General features: G+C 41.0%; 1 protein-coding gene across 2 annotated transcripts in view; it reads right to left on the bottom strand.

Moving 5' to 3' along the window:
- Positions 1–2,187: 2,187 nt before the first annotated feature.
- mmp16a (matrix metallopeptidase 16a (membrane-inserted)) overlaps positions 2,188–22,905 on the bottom strand; it is a 69,254-nt gene continuing 48,536 nt past the window's right edge. Inside the window, exons 8-11 of one of the 2 annotated variants that reach the window (XM_019274849.2) lie at positions 13,617–13,755; positions 8,673–8,823; positions 7,981–8,096; positions 2,188–4,561 (exon numbers count right to left, since the gene is read on the bottom strand). In XM_019274849.2, the coding sequence (XP_019130394.1) occupies positions 4,227–4,561; positions 7,981–8,096; positions 8,673–8,823; positions 13,617–13,755 (741 nt within the window). In that variant the 3' untranslated portion in view covers positions 2,188–4,226. The remainder of the gene's footprint in view (positions 4,562–7,980; positions 8,097–8,672; positions 8,824–13,616; positions 13,756–22,905) is intronic. The other variant, XM_019274850.2, reaches the window with a different exon arrangement.

Below are 22,905 nucleotides of genomic sequence, written 5' to 3'. Positions count from 1 at the left end.
ATGAAAATGTATTACTTCGGTTCCTGTTGTAATCATTCAAGTTTTGAGCCAATGACAGCAAGAGGAGGAGGGCTGACAAAAATAGCACCACAGAAAAACAGCCTCGGCCAGTGTAGGTCAGTTTAGCACCAATGTTTTAGCCTGGCAGTTGCAAAAGAGGCTGCTGGGCCCACAGGGGTTTGTCCAGGCTCCAGTTGTGAGGTTGACATGCTTGCAAAAACACACATACACACACACACACACACACACAGGGTCCAGGAAGCATGCATGCGCAGGATCAAGATGCAGAAAGTGATTCACTCATTATAAGGCAGACAAAGACTGAGACACAGATCCGCCCGGGCAGGCAAAGCAACATTGGGTTTGTGGACCTACTTATTACTGTTTTAACACCCCCCTCTGCTCAGAGCACACCCACACATGTACTCACAAAAAAAAGAAATATAGAAGTAAAAGAAAATGTGCTGACTAACACTAAACTGCTTGTATTGCTGCTGCAGGGCTGGTACATACAGTACACACATCTGTAGGAGAGGGAGAACACAAATAGGCGCATAGACACAGACAATCAAAGTCTGTATTTACAGGGATGGAGACAATAAATTAGAGCCTCCGGAAAAAGCACCAATCCAAACATAGCTGAGCATATAATGCCTTTGTCTAAAAGCAGAGAGGCAATTTCACCACTGAACAGTCCTGTGATGAGGTCCAATGAAGTGTTATCCCTAAGAGCGTAATTTCATCACACACACATACACCACAGTCAGTAAACTGGTTTGATCTTCTCTGTTGTCAGTAACTGTATGTTGAATGTCTCCCAGCAGAGCTAGAGTAAACACAAGCCGGGCCGTACATGGATCCGGTTTCACATGCAGTGCACAATAAATGCTAGCCCTGCACCGCCGGGATCGTAAATCTAGAGTAAAGCACTGATTTTTATCATGCCACCCAAAAATACAGCAGCACACAATACCAGAGTACAGCTGAGCTCAGATCAACACGTATACAAGTCCTCTGAATCAAATGCTACTTTTTCTTTTTCTTTCCTGCTACTACTGGAGTTCACTGTCGTTTGTGCCAATGTCTTTATGTACTGTTTATGTACTGTATGTCGGCCCTTTGCACTGTTTGTTCAAGACTATAGGACACACTGGTTTCCGCCAAGTTACAAGTTATTTAAAGTCTGACTCCTAACTGAAATCATATTTAGTCTACGTTTTTTTGCAATCTAATGTCAAAGTGTTTGGAGAAAACATCTGAAATACTTTTCATCTCAGGTGGCTGTAGGGGGCATGGCGGTGATTGACCGATTAAAGATTGACAACAGTTGGCAGGGGAACACGAGACAAAGTTAAACAAATGTATGCTGTAGCCTTCATGTCACGGCAGACAGTGTGTTGTTAGTGGTATTGAATAAATCGTACTTAAGTGACAATTGCAGGAACGTGTCCATGCCGTTTACTGTGCTGTAGCTAATTAGGGCAATTTTCCCCAGGTGAATGTTTCTTTGGTGGCTTGTTCAACAAGCTAATGTCCAGGAGAAAACAAGTGTGTCTGGACATTTGATAAGACGGAGACTTTAGCAGTGTGGCTTATGTGGTTGTCGTTCAAAGTCTGTGGCCGTGTGTCTGCATGTCTACACCACCATTACTGCTTTTTTGAAGATTTAATTGGCTGTATCAAAATGAGGGCTCCATTTGTGTAGACTGATATATATATGAATTCCACTGAAAGAGGCTCCATTATGAAATTTGGCATGGATATCCATAGTGTGGACACAAAACAACATAACTTCCCCCGACTCAGTTCTCATCTATACTTTAGAAGTCGATACAAGTAGCTAATATTAACATGTGAACATGCTTAATGAACATGGCAAACATAATACCTACAAGACATCAGGGTCTCAGCGTCGTCAATGTGACAATGTTAGCATGCATTAGCATTTATCTTAAAGCACTGCTATACTAAGGCACATGGTGATGTATTTTGTGGTGTCATAAATGTTTAATAGATAATATTTTTCTTGCCATCTCCCGATAACATCATCTAAGAGTTGGACATAAACAACTATAAGCTCACAAACACAATCAGACGTAGGAGACACACACGTACAGGCAGTGTGGATGCGCACTGAACATACATACATTCAAGTTAAAAGATAAGCACAGAGTTCAAAGGCAGCTCTTAATCATATATTGATCAATTTATTCATTCTGTCAGGACACGTTTCTTTGTTGTCCCAAAGTCTTACACAAAGAAGTCATGGTGAGATGTCCAATTTGTTTTGACCAGAAAACAGGAAAGAAAGGAAAAACCAGTATGTGATCATGAAAACAGACACACATTCAAAGACTGCCCGCCGTGACGGCGAGGACACTACATGTTTGCATACTGTTGGTTGGTGTGTTGAGGCCAATTTCATTTGCCAATCACACATTAGATTTCCCAAACATTTCCCCAAATGTACCACTTTAACATTTGAAAGTTTTTTTTTTTTCTTAGATTTAATTGTACCTGGAGGTAAGGGGAGGGGGGTTGGGGGTACACTTAAAATATACAAAAATAAATGCAAACAGTATTTTCAAGAGAAAACTTCCACCTCAGATTTTGAGGCTGTTCCAAAGCCATGTTGAGCAGAACCGCTTCGATGTACAGTATGTAAATGCTTGCATGCACGTTGACACAGGCACTGATCTTGACTTGGTGTCTCACTTTGTGGGTCCTCAGTCAGGAGACAAGAGCATTCTGGGAACTGTGAGCTCTCTCAAACAAGGCAGTCAACAGGATTCTTTTAAAAAAAATGGTCTGTCCATTCACAAATAACCATACAGAATGACCATTTTGGATGCACACGTCTTTAAACTGAAGGGGATATGGGCCAAGGACAAAAACATAACATCTGCAAATCCAATAACAAGACGCTCAAGCTCATAATTTGCCTGATTTCTGTTGTATGGAAATGATAAAAGTAACAGTAACAAATATCTTAACACAAAAATAGTGGCTTAGCTCCAGAACCTTCCAACATCTTTTCACGATACAATACATTACTCTCAATACAGGCTGACCTTACTGTATATTCTGTCCAGAATGGCTCAGCAAGCCAGTGCTGAGAACTCTGGGTAACGTAATAAAAATCCAGAAAAAACAATCACAGGAAGCTCACGATTAGCTTCTGTTACAAACAAACAAACGGAAACAAAAGCGGTATACAAATTTCTAAAAAAACAAACAAACAAAAAAACAACTCCAAGAACAGCAAAACCAAGCACAAGTAGTATGATCTATAATTAAGGCGAGTTAAAATATTGCAGAATAATTTGGCCCCTGTGTCTCAAACAGACTGCCACAACAGTCAGAGCTCCCCAACTCTTAATCGCTGCAAGGATCCAGAGAAGAGAAGGAAGGATGAACTGAAATTAGAGCGAAAAAAGTAAAAAGAAAAAAAGAAAGCCAAAGGGGAAAAGAGTGATCCTCTTTGGAGAGAATTTGATTTGATTTGGTTTAGTTTGGTCTCTTCCTCAGGAGCATGTTAAAGGGAACAGTGAGGACCTCCTTTCTCAAAAGAATTCAAATGAAAAATAAACAGAAAAAGGACTGAAGGTTGGTAATGTGATTTACTCGTTTTTATCTTTTAAGCACATAATGAAGCATGGGTGGGGATGGGAGGTGGAGGGGCACCATGATCAGAAAATATATAAAAAAAAACTGTTGTTTAATCAACAACCTGATATGACAGATGACAATGCAGTGCCCTGTGGGAAGAGTGCGTGCTCCCCTGAAAGTCCTCCTTCTGATTAAGAGCAGTCGCGCAAAGAAATAAAAGAGGAATGGGAAGTCAAGTTTCTGAGATACAAAGTGATGCCGACCATTGTTTTTTTTCTTTTCTTTTCTTTTCTTTTCTTTTTTTGACTGGGACTGAAGGTCATTTCAGGCAAAGATCCCCCATAAACTGTCCCTCCGCTCCCATTTGTTAAAAAGGCTGGGGGTTAGCGGAGTCAACTTTAAGTCCTGGGGGTCAACTTATGTGTGAGGGGCCGCCGACAGGCTGTTTCTGCGGGTCTGAACGAAGGTATCAGATCACCCATAAGGAGGACGTGTGGCTGTGTGTTTCCACTAAAGATGTCCAGAGTCCACTGTCCTCCTCTGTGAAAGTGGGGGCTGTCCATCCTGTTTTCACCTGTCTCTTCTGCCACCCCACCTTCTCATCTCTTCCCGATGTTTTAGACCCATTCCTGCATGGAGCGTTTGCAGTACAGTATGTGGCGTGGCGTACCCTTCCTCTTGAACTGCACCACTGTGTAGATCAGCACCAGCAGGCACAGTGCGAGCACGCAGGGGATGACGATGGCGATGGCCTTCACCGTGTTCGCCTCGTTGTCCAGCTCAATGACCACTTCCGATGTGCCCTCATCGGTCGGCGGCCGGGCAGGGTCGATGGGTGTCAGCTCGCAGCCCATGAAGTCCTTGAGGATGGAACGTGGGTAGCCTGGCTCCACTCTGAGGAACTGGTTGTTGAACTTCCAGTACTCCTTACCCTTGTAGAAGTAGGTGAAACCTGAGAGACAAAGAAAAGAACAAAGAAGAAGCTGTAAGTACATTGTTGAAAAGGTTTAAAGAGTAGAGAAGCAGCAAGCAGTGAGTTTCAAGTGTGTTTCAGCAGTGATGTCAAACCACTAGAAGACTTTCAGCTGTTCTTTAGAAAGTAAAATCTCAAATAAAAGTAGTAAAAAGTACAATAATGCACTGTGAAATGAAGTGCAGTACATCTTACATTCCACCGCTGACCTTAATGTTGGAGACATTTTGGTACGTTCTGGTTTTTCTGGCGTGTCTGTGTTTAAAGTCGTTCATCTGTCTGCCAAGCAGGGCAAAGTTCAGCTCACTTTGAATTCAAGGAGAGTGTTTTCTTTTTAATTAAAACTCAGATCAAACCCTTGCAGCTTGGGACAGCTGCCTCTTCTATCATCCAAAGAAAAAAGAGAAAAAAAACTGATTGAACTGAAATTGAAGTGACGATAACCTGTCAGCGCAGCACAAGAAGTGCCCCTCAAACAATAGCGTGTGTGCTGCTCTGCTTTTGAGCCATAGTTTCCGTTCAGGCTTGATTGTTTGGCTGAGATGTCCCTGACTGTCCCTCAGGACTAATTATATCTGGTCATAAAAGAGAAAACACACCCAACCAGCAACCAAACCCCACAGCTAATATCGCACAGCACCACAACAAATATCACCAAGAAGCATGCTGCTGTGGAGCTTTTCAAATCACAAGAGTGGCATTTTTTTCCCTTTTGTTTGTGGAAGCAATTGTCCTGATGTCACACAAAATTCAGTCAGTGTTTATTTTTTGATGATTTTTTGTTATTTCACTTGGGCCTCTCTGTGTTTGTGTCAAGAGCACTGAAAATGATGACAGAAGCTAAAAAAACAACAACAACACAGATTCCACCGATTCCAGCAAACATTTCGACGATGAATAAATTGTAACGTAACAATGTCAAAAAAATGCTGAAATGACATTTGGGAGTTTTAATATAACTTTTTTTTTTTCCTGTGCCATGATAACTTATTGTGAAAATACTGTGTCTATTTGGGTTGACACTAAACTTCGCTGCCTCCTGTGAGTCACTGTCTGAAATGCTTGTTGGGAAAATATATGCCGTGTTAAACTGAGAATGACAGCCTGGCTGAATTTTTAAGCTCTCCTCTTCCTCGCTGGCCCCCTTTACGCTTTGTTTCTCGTGATTTATTATTCATGCACACTTCTTCTCAGGGAAACGCTCTAAATTCCCAGTCAGATGGCGAGATGGCTATTGTAGAAGACAGGGCGTCTTAAATCACTTGTTAGGTGAAGATGTTTCCGAGGAGGTAGAAGCACAGGACAAAGCTTTTTAAGATTCTTGGAAGTCCCTTGCATGTCTTCTCGTGTGCGTTTGTGAGACAGAAACTGATTAAGATTTTATATGTAACTGTAAAAACATTTAACTATATATTTTTTTTTATCTGTAAAAAACATCAAGTGTTTTTAGCAAAAGTCCAAAGTCATGGGATGGCAGCAAACACAATTAAAATCTCTGTAATAATTCATAATTTTTGCTGGTTATCTTATAGCCAGCAGACTGACATCTGACAGCTAATTTATGAGCAGGAGGAAATCACAGAGATCGTTTTGGCAACAGTACTTCCTGGAGCAGGAGCGATTAAGCCAGGAAGCGATTAGCTTAGCCAAATAATTAGCTTAGCATAAAGACTGGAAGCGGGGGGGATACAGTGAGTTTGGCTCCGTCCATAGAAAGCTGATAAATTGTGTCTTTTACAAGGACAAGAGCAAGGAGCAGTGACTTCCTGGGGTCTTGTGGTCAAATAGTGATACTGTGTAAATCTCTTGTTTTCACATTTCTTCTGTTTGTACACGGTAAACAAATGTGATAGAACTTGGCTGAACTAGGCTGATTGCCTCCAGGCCGTAGCATTACACTTAACCTACAGACATAGGTGTTGTATCAATCTACTCCTCTAACTCTGGGCAAGGAAGCAAACATATGTATTTCACCAAACGTCAAACATTCCTTTAATTTCATTTCATTCCTTTAAAAAGAAATACACACAGGTCTTCCATTAAAACTAATTTAGTTTTGGACAAGACAGATGACAAGAAGTTGACATGAAGTTTGTTTTATGAAGAGACAGTGCTTGGTCCTCAAACCTGAGCGGTTACAGTCTGTTTCACATGTGGTTCTGTAGGGGATGAAACACAAGCCAATCCACACACACTGCCCTCCAATTGCTCATTTAGAGTTCAGTCAGGAATTTGTGATTAGCTGAAGAATTATAACCGCTCTTGGGGACTACTTTCTTTCCAACCTGGCAGCAGCTTCTGACACACTTTTCTCCAACATTTAACACAAAATGAAGTGTTATATAGAGACAGAAAGATCCAGATGGAGCAACAGATAGATGGGGTTGCTGAACCCAGACTTACAGTACTGTGACAAGCATGAGGAGAGGAGAGGTGAGACAGCTTGAGGTATTGTGGGTTAGAGCCAGGTCAAAATCACCCTGAGGCCTCTATTCTCACACATGCTATCATCGTCAGTAGCAGCACACTCATTTACAGCTGGTTATCTGGGTCAATGTTATGAGCGTGCCATTTGACACACTGTCTCCGCAAACAGCGAGCACCGCCAAATAAATGCAGGTCGACACAAATATGAGCGGAAATACACGGGATGCGCGCAAACATTCATCATCCCCTTGGATATTAATCCACCCTTCATGCTCCGATTGATGCCCGCTCCACCTGGTCTCACCGGCAGACACGCCCGGCTACGGATCTGGCGGCAGATTTGCCGCACAGATGGCCAGAGCGTTCAGCACCACCTGCCCTGCTTTTTCCAACCGAGACGATGCCAAGACCAGGCCCAGACCCACCTGGCATAATACATCCAATGGGAAAAGCGTTTTCCCTCTTCACACTATCAGATGGGCCAATGGGTGAGCTTTTTGAGAGTCTGAAATCCCGCCTTCACGCCCTTGGCGAGGGCCAACTGGCTTAAACCGGAATAAGCGCCCAGCGGTGGTCTTGTCCTTTTCTGCTTTCCACAATCCTGCTCCAACTGGGTCTTATGGCACTCTGAGCAGGATGGACTGATTATGGAACATTGTGCTTGAGAAACAATTCAACAGAAATGAAATAAAACAAAATAAAACAAATAAAAAGGGGATTTCTGGACAAAGTCACCTATTTCATCTTTCACCTGCTATACACAAACACTCATCAGTCTATATCCCCTGATATTGCATGTGTGGAAGCGTGCCACTCATTGAGACTGTAATAACTGGGGCAAATTTCAATCAATGCTACTCTGGTTTACCTACTGCACAATGTGTGCCAGTGACCAGCTGAAATCAATGCTGCCTGGCACATGAACTGTGCTGTTATTGCCAAGTCAGTGTATCGGGCAGGACAAATCGTACCATTGGCTTTGTCGACGAAGGCCCCCTGTGGTGAATCAGGCACACCTCTCCACACTGTGATAGGCTTGGGATAGCCAGGGTCCATGGTTCTCATGTCCTCATTGTAGCGCCAGTACCTAAACAGGAACAAATGATGAGCCGCAGGAAGACAAAGCAGGTAGTGTATGTCTATGAGTGCAGGATTAAATAGGTCGATTAATAACAGATGGTGGTTTACGCTCATATCTTGTATCTTAATACCACATGTCAGAATATCCTATCACCTCCTTGCTTTGACCACTCTAAATTGTCAGACTATGAGTTACCAGACATGTCAGACAGCACTCATCATCAGAACACCACATAGGGAATATCTTTTGAGAGAACAGTGTTCATCCCATTGACAGACTTCCACAGAGTTAGAGAATCTTTTCCAGGCAAAACTGAAGCTCTTGTGGATACTCATGGTCACTCAACACTTCATTTAAGATGCAGGTGCAAGTTGAGTTTTCCTTTAATTTGTCACAGATATTTTTTTTAGATGACTAAATTTGAAACAGCACGACTTCTTTGGTCAAGCTAAAAAGGATTTCTCCGCATGGAGTCAAAGGTTCTTGCGGCTGCGAAATGTCTAAACTACAACAAAGTTTTTCTTAAAAGGTTTCGATGGATGAAGGTTCATTATTGTTCGTGGAAACAAATGTTGTAGCCACCTGTCCCCTTTGAAGAAATAGGTCTTGGCCACATCCTCCCACCACACAGCGGTCTCGATGCTCTGGGCTGGCATGCCGTGGCCGAACTGGGCAATGTCCTTGGGGTATCCAGTCTGCAACACTGTGTCCTTAAACACCCAGAACTGTTTCCCTGTACATGAAAAAGAGGGAAAAATAAATTAGAGGGACAAGGACAAGTAACAACTGGGGTTACCCTCCATGAGCAACATGCGAGGAGGGCAGATTTACAAAGACAGTTACAAGCCTTGTAACAAATGACAGGCAATAACCTGTTACCTCGTGTTACTGTATTTGATGTTGATGTTTCCCTAATTTAAAATAGGACACGGACACGGTGACAAGTTCTTCTGCCCTTGCTTAAAGGTAATCTTGGAACTTAACATTGCTGGCAAACTGAGCCTGTAACTACTGAGATAAAAAGAAATGACTCTTGTAGGAAAATCGGTGGCTGAACAGTCACATTAAAACAGTTTTTCCATAGCTCCAAGGATCCAAGCAAGTACCAGAACATTAGGACAGACTTAAGAAAAATTACGAAACATTTGGATCACAATAGATTTTGTGAGTTTTTCCCTCTTCTCCTTTCTCTTTAAAAACACCTCCTTCCTGTGGCGTAATTAGGTTAAACAGCACGTTTCTGACACAGTGTGACCCCAGGAAGTGCTTTCCTTCGTCACTGGTGGAGGTGGAGGGTGTACCAGAAGGAAGTGGGCGTTGGGTGGGTGGAAGGGTAGTGCGTTTCAAGAGAGAGCAAAGAAAGGTGGAATGACGAAAGTAAAAGGGAAAAAGGATGTCAAATATTTCAGCTTATCATCTTTTCCTGACTCTTATCACACACGCAGTTTTTATCTTATCGAGTTTTGATTTGATTAATCATTGGGATGGGGCCTAAGGCTGTCATGGTTCAACATTCCATGCAGGGGAAACAATATTCATTATTCAACACCTGTACAGCAGAAATACTTTTCTAATGCAGCCTAAATATTCGCAGGACTGACAAAAATAAACGTGTCTCTGAGCAGAGAAAACATGAAAAGGCTGACCAAGAAGGTAAAACAAAGGGGGTGTGTGACTTTTACAGATGGAGGAAACTAGCAGAGGATAAATATACAATATGCTACAGCTTTTTTTTCTCTTTTTTTTTAATGAATCCGGTTTAATGTTACATTTTCATGTGTTTTATGTGTTGGACTCTTTCCTGGACCATGATGAATTGTTGCAAGGTCAGCTTTATGATGACCTGCAGCCTTTTCTTTTAACAAATACAGGAAGTGGGTGTGAAATAAAGCAGACATGATTCCAGCAACATTTGCACTCCTTCTCTCGCTTCTTAAAGGACTCACAGTTGACATTTAACCCTAAAGAAGTATTTACACTATGCAGTTGAAGGAGGGAGATTTATTAGATGGAAAAGGGGAAGGAACAGTAGGACAAAGTGTTGGCTGAACGTAAGTGGGAATGTAGTGGCCTCTTTTTGGAAAGGAAATTCCTGTCATTTCACCTCTTTCTCTTACAGTGCTCCTCTCATTCTGGGTCACACTTCCTCTGGCCCTGACACACACACACACACACACACACACACACACACACACACACACACACAAACACACCACACCTTGAGATTAATAGAGTCTCCCCACCCCAAAAAGAACGAGTTCAACTTGATTCATGCAAAAAACACACACACACACATATATATATATACCCCGTCTCTCTATCCTACACAAAACGTGACTTCTTTTTTTTTCAAACTCAACTTGCATAGCCCTCCACATAAAAGTCTGGCTTCATCTTCAGAGCTATGAGGGCTGCTTTGATGTAGTGGCGAGCTCCGGCATCTGCTGCAGTGTAACGACTAATCCCCTGCTTGCCATCAACAGTGTATGAAGAGTATTATATACGATGAAGATTTGCTCCAAAAGGAGACCCCTCCTCCTTACACAAGGCACACACAAAACATACTGTACAACCAAATGAAGCCCATGTGTGTGTCCTGAAATTATTAGTTCCCAATGTTGCCCCTGAGGTAAAAAATGCTTAACTTTTCCATGATTTTGTATATTTTTGTTCCCGGTTTGTAAATGTTGTAAATGTTTAACACCAAACAGCTGGGCTGAGAAACTTCAAATGTAATGATGAATGTGTGTAGTATACACATGTAAAGTCACTGAATTATACGGTTCCTCAACATACTCTGACCTTTACCACACAGTTTATGAAATTTCAGGCCTGTCAAGCTTTGAATTTCTTGACACGCTAAAAAACGGTGCTCATGGGGCTTTTTGCCTTTACACAACCACAAAGAAAAGTGTGTGTAGGGAATGAACCGAACAGTTTGTCTGTCTAAAGAAAAGCAGCAAACGTTAGCTTATCCTGCTAACTTCGTTTGTACCCACAATAGTAACCTAGTTTAGACACAGATCTTATCATTAGCTCACTACTTCGTTATTATACATTACAGTATGTAACCTGTAAAAAGTAAAACTGGTTCAGAGAGGAACATCCTGAACAAATGCTAGAATATCACGTTTACATTAGCGCTAGCGTTAGTTCGCCAAACTTTTTCTAACTGTAAGCCTAGAAAACATCCAAGGGTTAGTTTAGAAAGAATAACATATATTTGGCTAGCTTTATTCTACAATACAACATAAACAATGATACTATATATTACACTTGAATCATGAGCTAATGAGGATGCCGACTTTCTGCCTGGGACATGTAGCTTTAGCCTCAGTCTTTTAGCATGAATGTTATGAATGTTTCGCTGTCACATTTTAGACTTCTTTTCCAGGGGAGTTGTTTTAGACAAACCAGCTGGAAACATTAATAAAGCTTTAGTATTTTGCGCGGTAAATCTGCCACCGTCATTTTAATGGCCAAAATGAAATGCTTGACAGCGTACCAACAGTAACTAAGAGGGGCGGAAGATATGAGCCAGATATTTTACAATGGAAAAATAAACTTGTCACTGTAGGATAGTTAAAAATTGTTCAATTTTGTGTGTGTGTGTGTGTGTGTTTTTTTTTAATTATGGAATGTGACACTACTTCAAACGATCCTCATAATGTACACTGATGTCGGCAATAAGCTAACACTGGCAGACATATTGACCCGGCAGATTTATCAGTCTAGCTGTAATATCACAATAACACACTCTCAGACATGTCTGCATGAGGTAAATGAAGCAAGCAGCTCTTTCTGTCCTCTGCCACAAAAAGCACCAATCAAGCTCTGATTGCATCCCGCCTCCTGCGAGGAAAATGCATATTGACATATAGATTTTGCGGCACGCGTAGGGGTGCCTCGGTGTAAACCTGCTACTGCCAATATTTCATTTAATGAATTTAATTTGAATTCATAATGCAACCTCTTGTGATTTAGGCTAATCAGACGGTTATAGTTTTTACACATACATCATTTAAGTGTAATTCTTGAAAATCTGTCAGCATGCTGTCATCAGGCTCAGAATGGTGACTCTGTAGACACGCTGAGTCTGATTAGCAAAGCTGACAATAGGCTTGATTCTACTGTTGCATGTAATTTTTACACGATGAGCGTCCCACATATTCTTGCATATCCAGTGTCTGAGAAGAATGAAAACAGGGAAACACTGACTCAAAATTGGCACAAAGTTGGACTGCAGGAATGAAAAACACATGCTGAATATATCTCTAATGTATACCAGTGATGTCTGCTTGCTGACCTGCTCTGTGATGCCATTACAACACTAAGCTAATCAGTGTCTCAGCCATGACTTGTGCAAACTAGACTCTAAAGCCTCCATCTGTGCTTTTATTTTAGGAGAATTCATCAGACAAGGCACTATTAGAGAATATTCAAAACGGCTGCTTAGACAAGGACCTAGAGTGCTGCATTTTGTTTTCTGGCCGACTTTCTTCTTAATTTATTATTCCAAATGGGGACAGACAGTATAAGGCCTTCTGGGAAATCAGCTGTGCATGCTAAAATGAAAAATGACACTCTGTTCGTATAAATTTTCTAAATCTGTGTGCAATCCCGTTGCTACCCGGCCCGAAAAGAAAAGCAGGGTGGAGTGTATACCTTCAAAATCAAAACTTCCAGAGCTTGTGACGCTCACGGGACCAGCAGTCCGCATTTCCAGGAATTGTTTGGTGTTGAAAATAGAAATGGGTTTGAGTGAAGATTTGTAGTTTTTATCTCAGCAGACTTTGACTGCTTACCTACGTCTCCTCTCATCAACACCCTCTCCCTCTCTGTTGGCCTCTCTCTCTCTCTGGAGTGTATGCAAATAGGAGTTTACAGGACTGCTTTGTTTGCTTGCTGTTTCTTTTGAGTGGCTTGTGGGCTTTAGGCATAATTAGCTTTAAATCTCTGTGTTTTAGGGATAGCTCAATCTAGATTTGAATATGTAGACAAATTTCTTCAGAAAGGTAAAAAAAAAAGAGGAGATGATCAAACACTGACAGCGAGTACTAATGCGCTTTGTTACATGCAGTGACAGTGATTCCCCAAGAGCTCTGTGTTCAAATAAAGAATATTACGACCAGCATCACAAAACATAACATGGGAATTATTAAAAGTCATAACTGCTGGATTTAAGGCGGATTTTACAACCAAGTGAGAAAAACATTTCCTTAATCTTCCACAGATTTACACTGAACTCGCAACCACAGATAAGATCAAGGCAGTTCTTTGAGTGAGCATGATAACATACAGCGGTTTAAAGATAAAAAGCCTGTGTTTGTTTCCAAGTAAGGGCACATACAGAAAACACATGCTGAATACTAAAAAGACATGTGCATATGGTTTATACAAAAACACATGACAGACACAAATACAGAACATATCTGTGAAATTCTTGCGGATGAATAATACCCAGGAGAGATGACATGTGAAGCAAATGTAAACCAGGATGGTATCACAGCAGCGCTGTGAGCTTACCTTTGAAGAAGACAAACTTGCCCTCGCTGTTCTCGTAGACTGCATCTATCTTGGGTGGCAGGCCCCTCCAGAAAACACTAATGAGCATGGGGTATCCTGGCATTACGGAGTTATCTCTCACACGCCAGAACCAGTGGTCCTGAAAGAGAGACATTAAAAAGGACAGTGTTAGGAGGCAGAGGTCAAACATGACTGAAGGGGGCACTTGTCAGCCTGTAAAAAACATCTTCTGTGGCTCTAGACAACCTGATTTTGAAATAAATAGAAATCCAGCATTAAAACTATGCGTGTGGGGTTTCTCAGAGGCAGCTTTTAAGAGGCCGGGTCAACAAATTAAAAATGCTGCTAAGATTTATGGGGAATGTAGGTAATTAAAGTGTGAATATCTTGGCCTCTGTTGTTTAGGTTTTGCTTATTGTTGTTTTACTGTGTCTCTTAGAAGTCCCCAACTTTCTAAAAGGGCAATCCTAAACCACGGGAGCAGCCCTTACTCCAGGCGTACATGGTTTGTCAAATGTATGTCTGGGTAGAGAGCTATTTAATTTGCATCCTCAGGGCAGGATTTATACAAGATTAATTGGTAGTTTTGGAAAATGCATCTCTCGTTAACTTCCCCAACCCCAATTAAGAGCTTGACATTGTCATTTACCTAAGCTTTTGTGTTTCAGACAATCACAAACGGGCCAAGTATAAGGCGTATGTGTGTGTGTGTGGGTTAAGATGTGTAAAGTCTGTGTGATCCATCTTTATGTGGAAAATCAGTGAATGACTAAGTAGGAAAACAGGCATTAGTTAACGTTTAAGTTCCCTCTAAAGTTCCAACAACAAACTGCCCATAACCAGGAAAACAGATATAATAATGAATTCTGCATATTGTAACACAATCAGTGGTAGCAGCATCTGATAGCTGTGAATTCAAGCCAGCTCCTTGCTTTCCCACAATTATAAACAAAGCCTGCTGGCAATGATTAACTCAGGCTGCTGCTCTGATAGCCCCAGTGCCTTTAAGATCCGCATATACTTTCTAAGATTGCCTGAAAAGTCCATGAATCCGACGCTCCGCACGCACAACTTGAAGAACATACTGGGAAATCCATCAAGTAACATGGGCAAAGTGATAGCCAAGGGCTTTATGAGAAGCCAACAGTCTCTGATTTCCTCTGGAACGTGAGCGCAGGCAAGTGGAAGGTGTGTCTTTTTGATGTTGGATGAAACTCGATGATAAAGAGGGCCGGGGGGAGACCCAGCTGTGAAAGCCATTAGGGCTCAGTGAGATGTCCCACCCTTTGGCAATGAATGGCCAATTGCCCCTCCTGAACGTGTTGAGCGCTGAGGCCAAAAATCCTGACCTCATATAGCGAGGGACGCAGAGACAGAGAGCGGAGGGACAACACATCATCACACCCTGCTTCATTCACAGTGAAAGCTAAATAAACAGCCCATTTATCAAACACTCTCTCTGCTGCTCTCCTTCTCCCTCTGTCTAATCCAATTGTTTCTCTGGGACTCTCCTCTCTCCCTGGACTCTTCCTCCTCTTTCTTTTCATTTCCCCTTTGTCTCTCATTCCAATTCCTCCTCTCTTCCTCTCCCTCCCTCGCTCTATACCTACTGCCCTCCATAGATTTCAATTGTTCAGCATTTTATTCTGTATGCAGCCCGGCCCAGTAATTGAAAACAGATCAAACTGTGAAATCCAAACCATTTGAATCCTTTTGACTTTATAAAAGAGAAAATGTTCTTTCTCCCGCCCTGCTGTCCCACTCCCACTCTGAAAATAAAGCTCAGGCGAGCAGACTTCACTTGTGGAACATTTTAGCCTGTACTTTGCAATTATAGGAACGTCTAAAATAATTACAACAAGTTTAGTCGTAACAGAAGTTGGAAATATTCAAACTCAAATTGTTCATGTTCTCTGTGAGAGAAAGGGCAGTGCAGGGTTTGTCACGCATACTGTCTCATGGCGAGTGAAAATGCATGCAGAGCAGTCTAAATTACTATACACTCTGTATAGGAATATAAATTCAGGACTGCTCGATGGTATTAACAAACTGTCTCTACCGATGAGGTTTTGTCAGCATTGAGGAAAGTTTGTGAAGTGGAACGTAAACTGCAGACACTGCCCTGAGAGTTAAGACTGTACAACACAACTGCAAAACGTTTCTGGACTGCTGAGTTGACAAAGAACAAACAAATAATGGTAATAGCCTCCCATTTAATTTAAATGAACAGATCAAATAATGGGATGAGATTACTTTGTGCTCTACTGTAAGATTAGTGTGACCGATAACTGGCAAAACTCATTATGCAGCAAACAAAGGTCATGGAAAGTTTACTAAATGTGCCTAACCCCTGGGTCAGAGTCTCTTTTTGAAGGGACTACTACCATTTCTTGTTAAAAAAGAACAAGAACAACTACAAAGAGACAAAAGCAACTACAAAAAGACAAAAACAACTACAAAGAGACAAAAACAACTACAAAGAGAAAAAAACAACTACAAAGAGACAAAAACAACTACAAAGAGAAAAAAAAAACTACAGAGAGAACGGATAAAAATACAAAAACACATTGAATGTTTTCATAGTTGTTGTTTCATGTTGTCTCTTAAACCAAGATATTATTTATAGATTATTATCTGTGCTTACATGGACCTCCACAGTTACATGCTGAACAAAGGATGGATGATTTTAGTGTTGTCTCCTTGTCTTCTATTTGATTTAGTAAAGTAAAAGGACAATTTATAATTGTATTGTAAGAGATATTTATATTTATATATGTAGTATTATAGACATTTTGTTTATCAGACATTTATGTAGTCAGGTTTGACGTTAAGTATGAGGTTAAACCTAAAACCTCATCATCGCCTAATCCAGGTCAGCAGTCAATGAGCATCTGCTTCTGCCATGTGTGTTTGTGTGTCAGTGAAGAGGTGAGAATATGACAGACATTGGTGTTAGGATGACAGTGTTGCTGACCTCTCACTTGGGTAATGTGACGCACACAATCGCTTGGCTTCACTGAGCGCAGAATGCTGGTGTAAATAATTTAGAGGAATGAGGATTAGAGTTGAAGCCTGAGATCCGCATATTCCTCATGATCACCTGTCAAAGATGACTTTAACGGAAGGAAATAACTGCAGACGAACGTTTTTTTGTGGCAAGATTTGTGTTTTCTCATGTGCTGAAAGCTACCTCAGAGGCCGGAACACAACGTCTCCAAACCACATTATCATAGCTGCAACCATTGTAAATAATGAAGTATGACCTTGAAATGCAGTCACTATAGCAATAAGTGCTGGTTTCAACTTTTCAACCTGCAGCTGTTACTTTTCATTACTGTTCTTTCTAATACGGCAGCTTCACAGTTTGTGTGTGATGAAATATTCTAATCCAATAAATGTCAGCAAAGCAGAGTGAAATATGCAGCTGGTTAAATCAGACATGTAAGCGTGCAGAGGGGTGTTCAACAGGTGAAACAAAGTGTAGATGAAGATTCTACTAACTACGAACTATACCTTCTATTCATAGAAAACTAAACAAAAAAAGCATATATACAAATTAATTTAATATTTAACAAGTTTTTGGATTAATTATTTCCGATTTAGTGGTTCAAAACAGACTTAGTGGCAGAGTCATATATATTCCTGGGAGGTAATAATCGTAAAGCCACAACAACAAGAACATTCATGTCCAATAAAGATTCAGAGAAGTGTAGAAAAGAGCAGTGTATGTTGTAAGTATCCTCTCTGGGCTCTTCTAAAAGAAAAGTCTTTTTTTTCTCTTCTAAATCATCTCCTCTCCTCAGTCCTCTGAGTAGACATTCTGCTGCTATTGCAGGAGTATCCATCTCTTCCCTCCCAGTAAAGCAAAGGAGAAAGATACTGAGAAGAGTGGACAGCTCACTGCCCACTTGGTCACTGTGTTCTCATTAATGGATGTCGGAATCAAAGCATGTCTCCAACATCAGCGGCCAAGTGGCCAATCCTGAACAGCAAGGCAACCTCCGGCGTCCCAGAATCCCCTGCTCTAAATCTGTCCACATCAAGGAAGGAAGGTCTTTCAGTGAAGCGGAGGAGGAGAATGGCAGTTTCCTTTATGGTAGACTGTCTCAGGATGAGAGTTGGGTGATAGACTGATGAGGGAAGTGTATTTTTTCTCTATTGTACCGGACTGTAGGCAGGGCAAGAGCCTCTACAAACTTTTGAGCAAGCAAAACCTGCAGGCCGTATCAAATGAGAGCAGAGGTGAGCTCAATAAAATTACCCTGAAGCATTCAAACAATGATCCCATGAATGAATACAACAATCCCTTAACCACTGCTTTCTAAAATGTGTATTCTTTTATGCTTTCATATAAAGAATGGACCTTTAAATGTCTTTAACTGGCTGTAAAGCCTATGGAAGTCAATGGAAAAAAAAGGAACACAAGAGTTTAAGTCCCAGTGGCTGACTTCTCATCTTGTAAAATGTGTCCTTGCGTTGATTTTCAAAATTATTGCTCCGTTAAGACAATATTAAGGCTTATGTTTTAGGGAATGTTTAGCCTAAAGCTCTGTTTGGATTTTCTGGCTCTGCAAACTGACAAGAGGGCAGCGAGCCATAAACTCAAAATCCAGACTTCTTAACGTCTGTTGGGTGATGTCTGAAACTAGATGTCCATGTTTTACTATGCTCTGAGCCTGATGGGAAACGAGTGAACTCTTCCCGTCTGGTCATTGTCTGACAGTATAAGTGATGAGGTCACAGTCCATGGTACGTTTTTGTTGAAGCAGAAAGAGAAAACTGGTTGCATTAATGTTTTGGTCTGTACGCGCACATGCATATACATCCGTAGGGATACCATATGGTTTGGGAGTTCATAGGAAGTTGAATCCAAAGTGCCTGCAATCATAAAAGTGGTAGCTGTGTAATTTTTGTGAGGCATTTACTGGTGACACTGGATCTACACGGCCATACACAGTCATACGCAGTGAACCTTAACAGACCTCCTGTCACCCCACTGAGAGAAAAATGATCGACCGTAAAACTACCACCTTAACAAGCATGACTCCTAACCTGCCTTTGTAGATTAACGTGCCTCGAATAAATCAGGCACTTTGGGCACACTGTTGGGAACAGTATGGAGCTTAACACTTAAAAAACAATATGTTTTTAACTTACTACACCTACTGTACATCTGCTATAGAAATCGTAGATCCTGTCTGGTGTTTTCATTCGTCTTCTTGATATAATCGTTTCATTTGTCATTCAGGCTTGCTAACTCAACTTCAATCCAAGATTTGGAAGGTCTAACGACCCCAGCATTAACCTTTTGCCTCCTTTATTGCTAAATGCAACATTATCACTGAAATTAAAGCATCACAAAGATTATTACTCAGTCCGTAAAAGAAACTAGTAAAATGTCTTCGGTTGATCGTAAAGCTGGTTTCTCAGGTTTGAAACTGTAACCCTGATGATGTCAGCAGGGTCACATCGGCTTGGCCTTTAAACTTAAAAGTTTTAACACAAAGCCAGCGTTACAAATTGAAGGTATCTGGGTTGAGAGAAGTCAAGATTTAAGAGGCAGGGGGGGTCTCATCAATGGAATTCTGGAAAGTTTAGGATCCAGCCTACTCTGTGCACAGGTTTTGACCATTCCCCCAAGCTTACACAAGTGCAATACTTTATTTGTAATTTGTTACACTGCTTTTTAATCGTACTAACTGACTGATAATAACAAAGTCCTGCGATGAGATGTCACAAACAGTTTAGAAAAAAAGGCTCTAATAGTCTAGCACAGGAAAAATTCCTAATATGCTATACATTGCAAACATCAGTGTTGATAGAAAAGTAAAATGCTTGATTTACATGTAAATGGTTGTGAAGGCAATCTACATGTGTAGACTGCAATATGCTTTCAAAGACAGGAAATAAGCGAGCAGAAATAATGTAAAGCTTTGACAGATATCATATTTAGTGATGTGGCATGATTCTGAACTCTTCTGTAGTCATACAGTGAACCAGACAATGATATTCTTTCCTTTGTTTTATTTTCTCTTTTCGAGACCAACAGGTTCTACCAGAGCTCTGAATTGTGCTAAAGAGCTGACAATGTGGATCTAAATCTTTCAGTTCCTGTATTGCAAAAGCCAAACACAGGTCATAATTTTTGTGAGAAAGAGTAAACAAAAGCACATTATGAATCATTTTCAGTCAAAGAATATTATGTTCCAAGATAATAAATGCAGCTTTTGCTTTAGAGAAAACTTGAGTGCTCCCAGTGCATTTCAGCAGATAAACTCCCCTCTCTAAAGCCCACTACTCTACATTGCTGGACCACCTGTAGACCTCGGGGGCTGCGAGACTGCTGAGATCTCTGCTATAATGACTTGGCATCGACGTGACTCGGCTCTTCCAAAACAATTAAGTGGGGATGGTGAGTAAAGCCAAGCCGAGCAGGCCAAGTGGACCTACAGCATGAAGTAACCAAGTGGACAATCAATCGAGAAGAGGAACAAGAAATCACCCTTATAAACGAGTAACAAGAGACAGAAATTCTAATCAAACTGAAACAAGAAGGAAGCACAAGCTGTAAATCATTTCTATTCTGTTAACCGTCTAATGCGTAGACCTTGACATGCTCTACAGGGAATCTATCAAACTCTGGAGTAAGACAAACATCTGTAATTATGATTCCAGATCAGCCGTTTTACAGTTGGGCAGCTTCGTCCACCAGGAGAAAAGAAAGCATTAACATGATACCTCAAGTCTTCCACACAGAAAACTGGCACAACACTCACTGAGAATCAAGAAATATTAAGACCACCTGCTCCTCCCGTGAAACACACTTAGAGAGCGGATCCAAGCCAAACCTGTGATCCCTTATTGATTTCCCTTCACTAAATACATTGGATTCACAGGCTGAGACGTGGATCATGCAAAGGAGTGAGCAAATCGTCATGAGTCATAATGTTACTGGTGGTCCTAATGATGTGAACACGGTGGATTTACAGCTACACTTACATGCGTTCTGTAACAAATCACTTTTTTCTGTCAGTCTTTCCGTTCCACTTCTCTATATGTTTGGAAAAATACACGCTGCTACTACTTCTGAAGGCCAACAGAGAGAAACATTCATCACAGCCTTCAAAATTATGTTCTTCACATCAATGCTGATGACTATTTAAGCCAGGCAATTACAGGTAATTCTACTCAATTAACTTCACTGTTTTAATTTATGTTTTCACATGATACACAATTCGAAAATCTGTCTTAAAATGTGGATTACAGACATGTCTGGTTTAATCTTGTGTGTTTCTTTTGAGTTGAATTTGAATGTAACGTCCACACTACATCATATCCTGCATACAGCCATACCTTACTTTACTTTTGCTTAGGGGTTAATTATATAGACTTCTTTTATAGCATTAATTGGAAAGCTGGCTATAATACGTGGAGAGTTAAAACAAAGCAGGGGGAGCCATGCAGTTTATGCTGAACGGCATCTTGTAAGGGTGGCCCCTGTGGAGCGGCCTACAAAGGAGTGCTTAGAGACTCTTTTGGCACACAGGACTAAGAAGTGTGGCAGTTTCTACTATAAAGCTGAAGTTGTTCTCTACAAACTCTGACTTTATTTTCTTTAACTATAAGAAACAATAACAATAATAGCCATTATAGTTTGATTAAATCCAGCAACCCTGGCAGCCTTATGCTTAAAGCACATAATAGAACCAGCCGTGGCGTTATAGCGTTCTCTCTCTGTCCACATTTCCTGTCACATCTCTACAGTGTCAACTATCAAACATAAGTGAGTGCGAGTAGGACAACACAAAGCACTTAAATTACATTTGGGTTTTGCAATACGTGGACAGCCGAATACATTTTAGGTCTTGCTTTTACTATAAGATAATCTGTCAGATTGGATGCGGTACAGCAGGAGAAAGGCTCATTTCTTCTGCACTGGCACGGCACCAAAACAAAGAGATACATATCTTATACACAAACCCGTACAAATAAACCTTCCACAGAGAGTGTTATCTGGTGCTTTTCTGTCTTTGAAGGGAGCCTTGGAAACATTATTTGATTTGAGTCTATAAAAACAGGTTAGAGGTAAACAACATCAAAATGACATTTGATTGGTTATGGCAAATAAAGCTAGAGGGACTGGCATGCTCACACTACAGAAATTATTTTTTAAAAAGCAGTGCCAAAGTCAATTTGTAGCACTTCAATTCGATTTCAAACCCACAGATACAATAGATGTGTTTCAGAGCCCAGCTGGCCTTGTATCCTTCACATCCTAAACTCATAAAGAGGTTGTCTGATTGCTGAACATCCTTTTTGTCTCCACAGTAGCTCTGAGCTCTGCAGAAATCCCATGATCCTCATCACTCCATCAGACCAGGCTCTTGCCCTCAGAGTAATGGCGGGTGATAGGAGCTACTGGGGGTCGTATCTGTACTATTGTAACAAGCTAATATTATATCCACAAAAAAACCCACAAGAGAGCGGGTGAGCTTTGAGTCTAATTTTGGTTAAACACCTTTCCAGTTCATATGTTGAACTTTAAAGCTCACTCTCGGAGACGGGGTAGCAGAGAGGACAGAAAGGGTTTTTCCCCCGGCTCCACAAGCCTCTTATTTAACCACTGAATACTATCTATTTATATCACCAGAAAAATACAGTCACACTCACAGAACGTATCAGAGGCACTCTTTCTCCTTTCTGCAGAGAACACAGGACAGCTTTGTGCTGTCCCAAGGTTTTTCTCTATTCCTGACTGCATGTTGCCAAGGTCTTGTGCTCACAGGCTTAGACCAAGGATAAAGATGCATTAAGGGACATGTGTATGTTTTTTTTTTTTTCTCTTTTCCAGTGGAATGAGAACCAGGCTGAGTTTGCTGGAAGAAGGGAAAACTGTGCAGCACTGTGCGTTGCATGGCGTTTCTTCTGAATATAATATCCAATTTGTCCAAATTCCTGTTGGCCCGGAGTAACCTGGAAAGACTTCCTTTTAGACATAATAGCTCCTTTAATTAGGCAATAAAATACACAGGCGCTGGTTTTAAGATAATTGAGCAGAGTCCACCATATTTCTACACACTATAACCTAATTATCAATTTCCTCTCTTAACAATTCTAGCCAACTTTTCTACCAACGTTTAGAAAACTCAACCAAAGAAGTCTAAGTGAGCAATTTCAACATTACGCACATATGGAACATTAAGCAGATTAAAAGAAAAGCTCCCAACCTCTGTATATTTAGGTAATCCTTTAACAAGCTTTCTCTCGCTTTCCTTTTTCAAACCTCCAG

This window comes from Larimichthys crocea, chromosome XXIII (assembly GCF_000972845.2).
Source record: "Larimichthys crocea isolate SSNF chromosome XXIII, L_crocea_2.0, whole genome shotgun sequence".
Lineage (NCBI taxonomy): Eukaryota > Metazoa > Chordata > Actinopteri > Sciaenidae > Larimichthys > Larimichthys crocea.
Note: the sequence above shows the minus strand (reverse complement) of the source record. Positions and strands in the feature narration are given on the sequence as shown.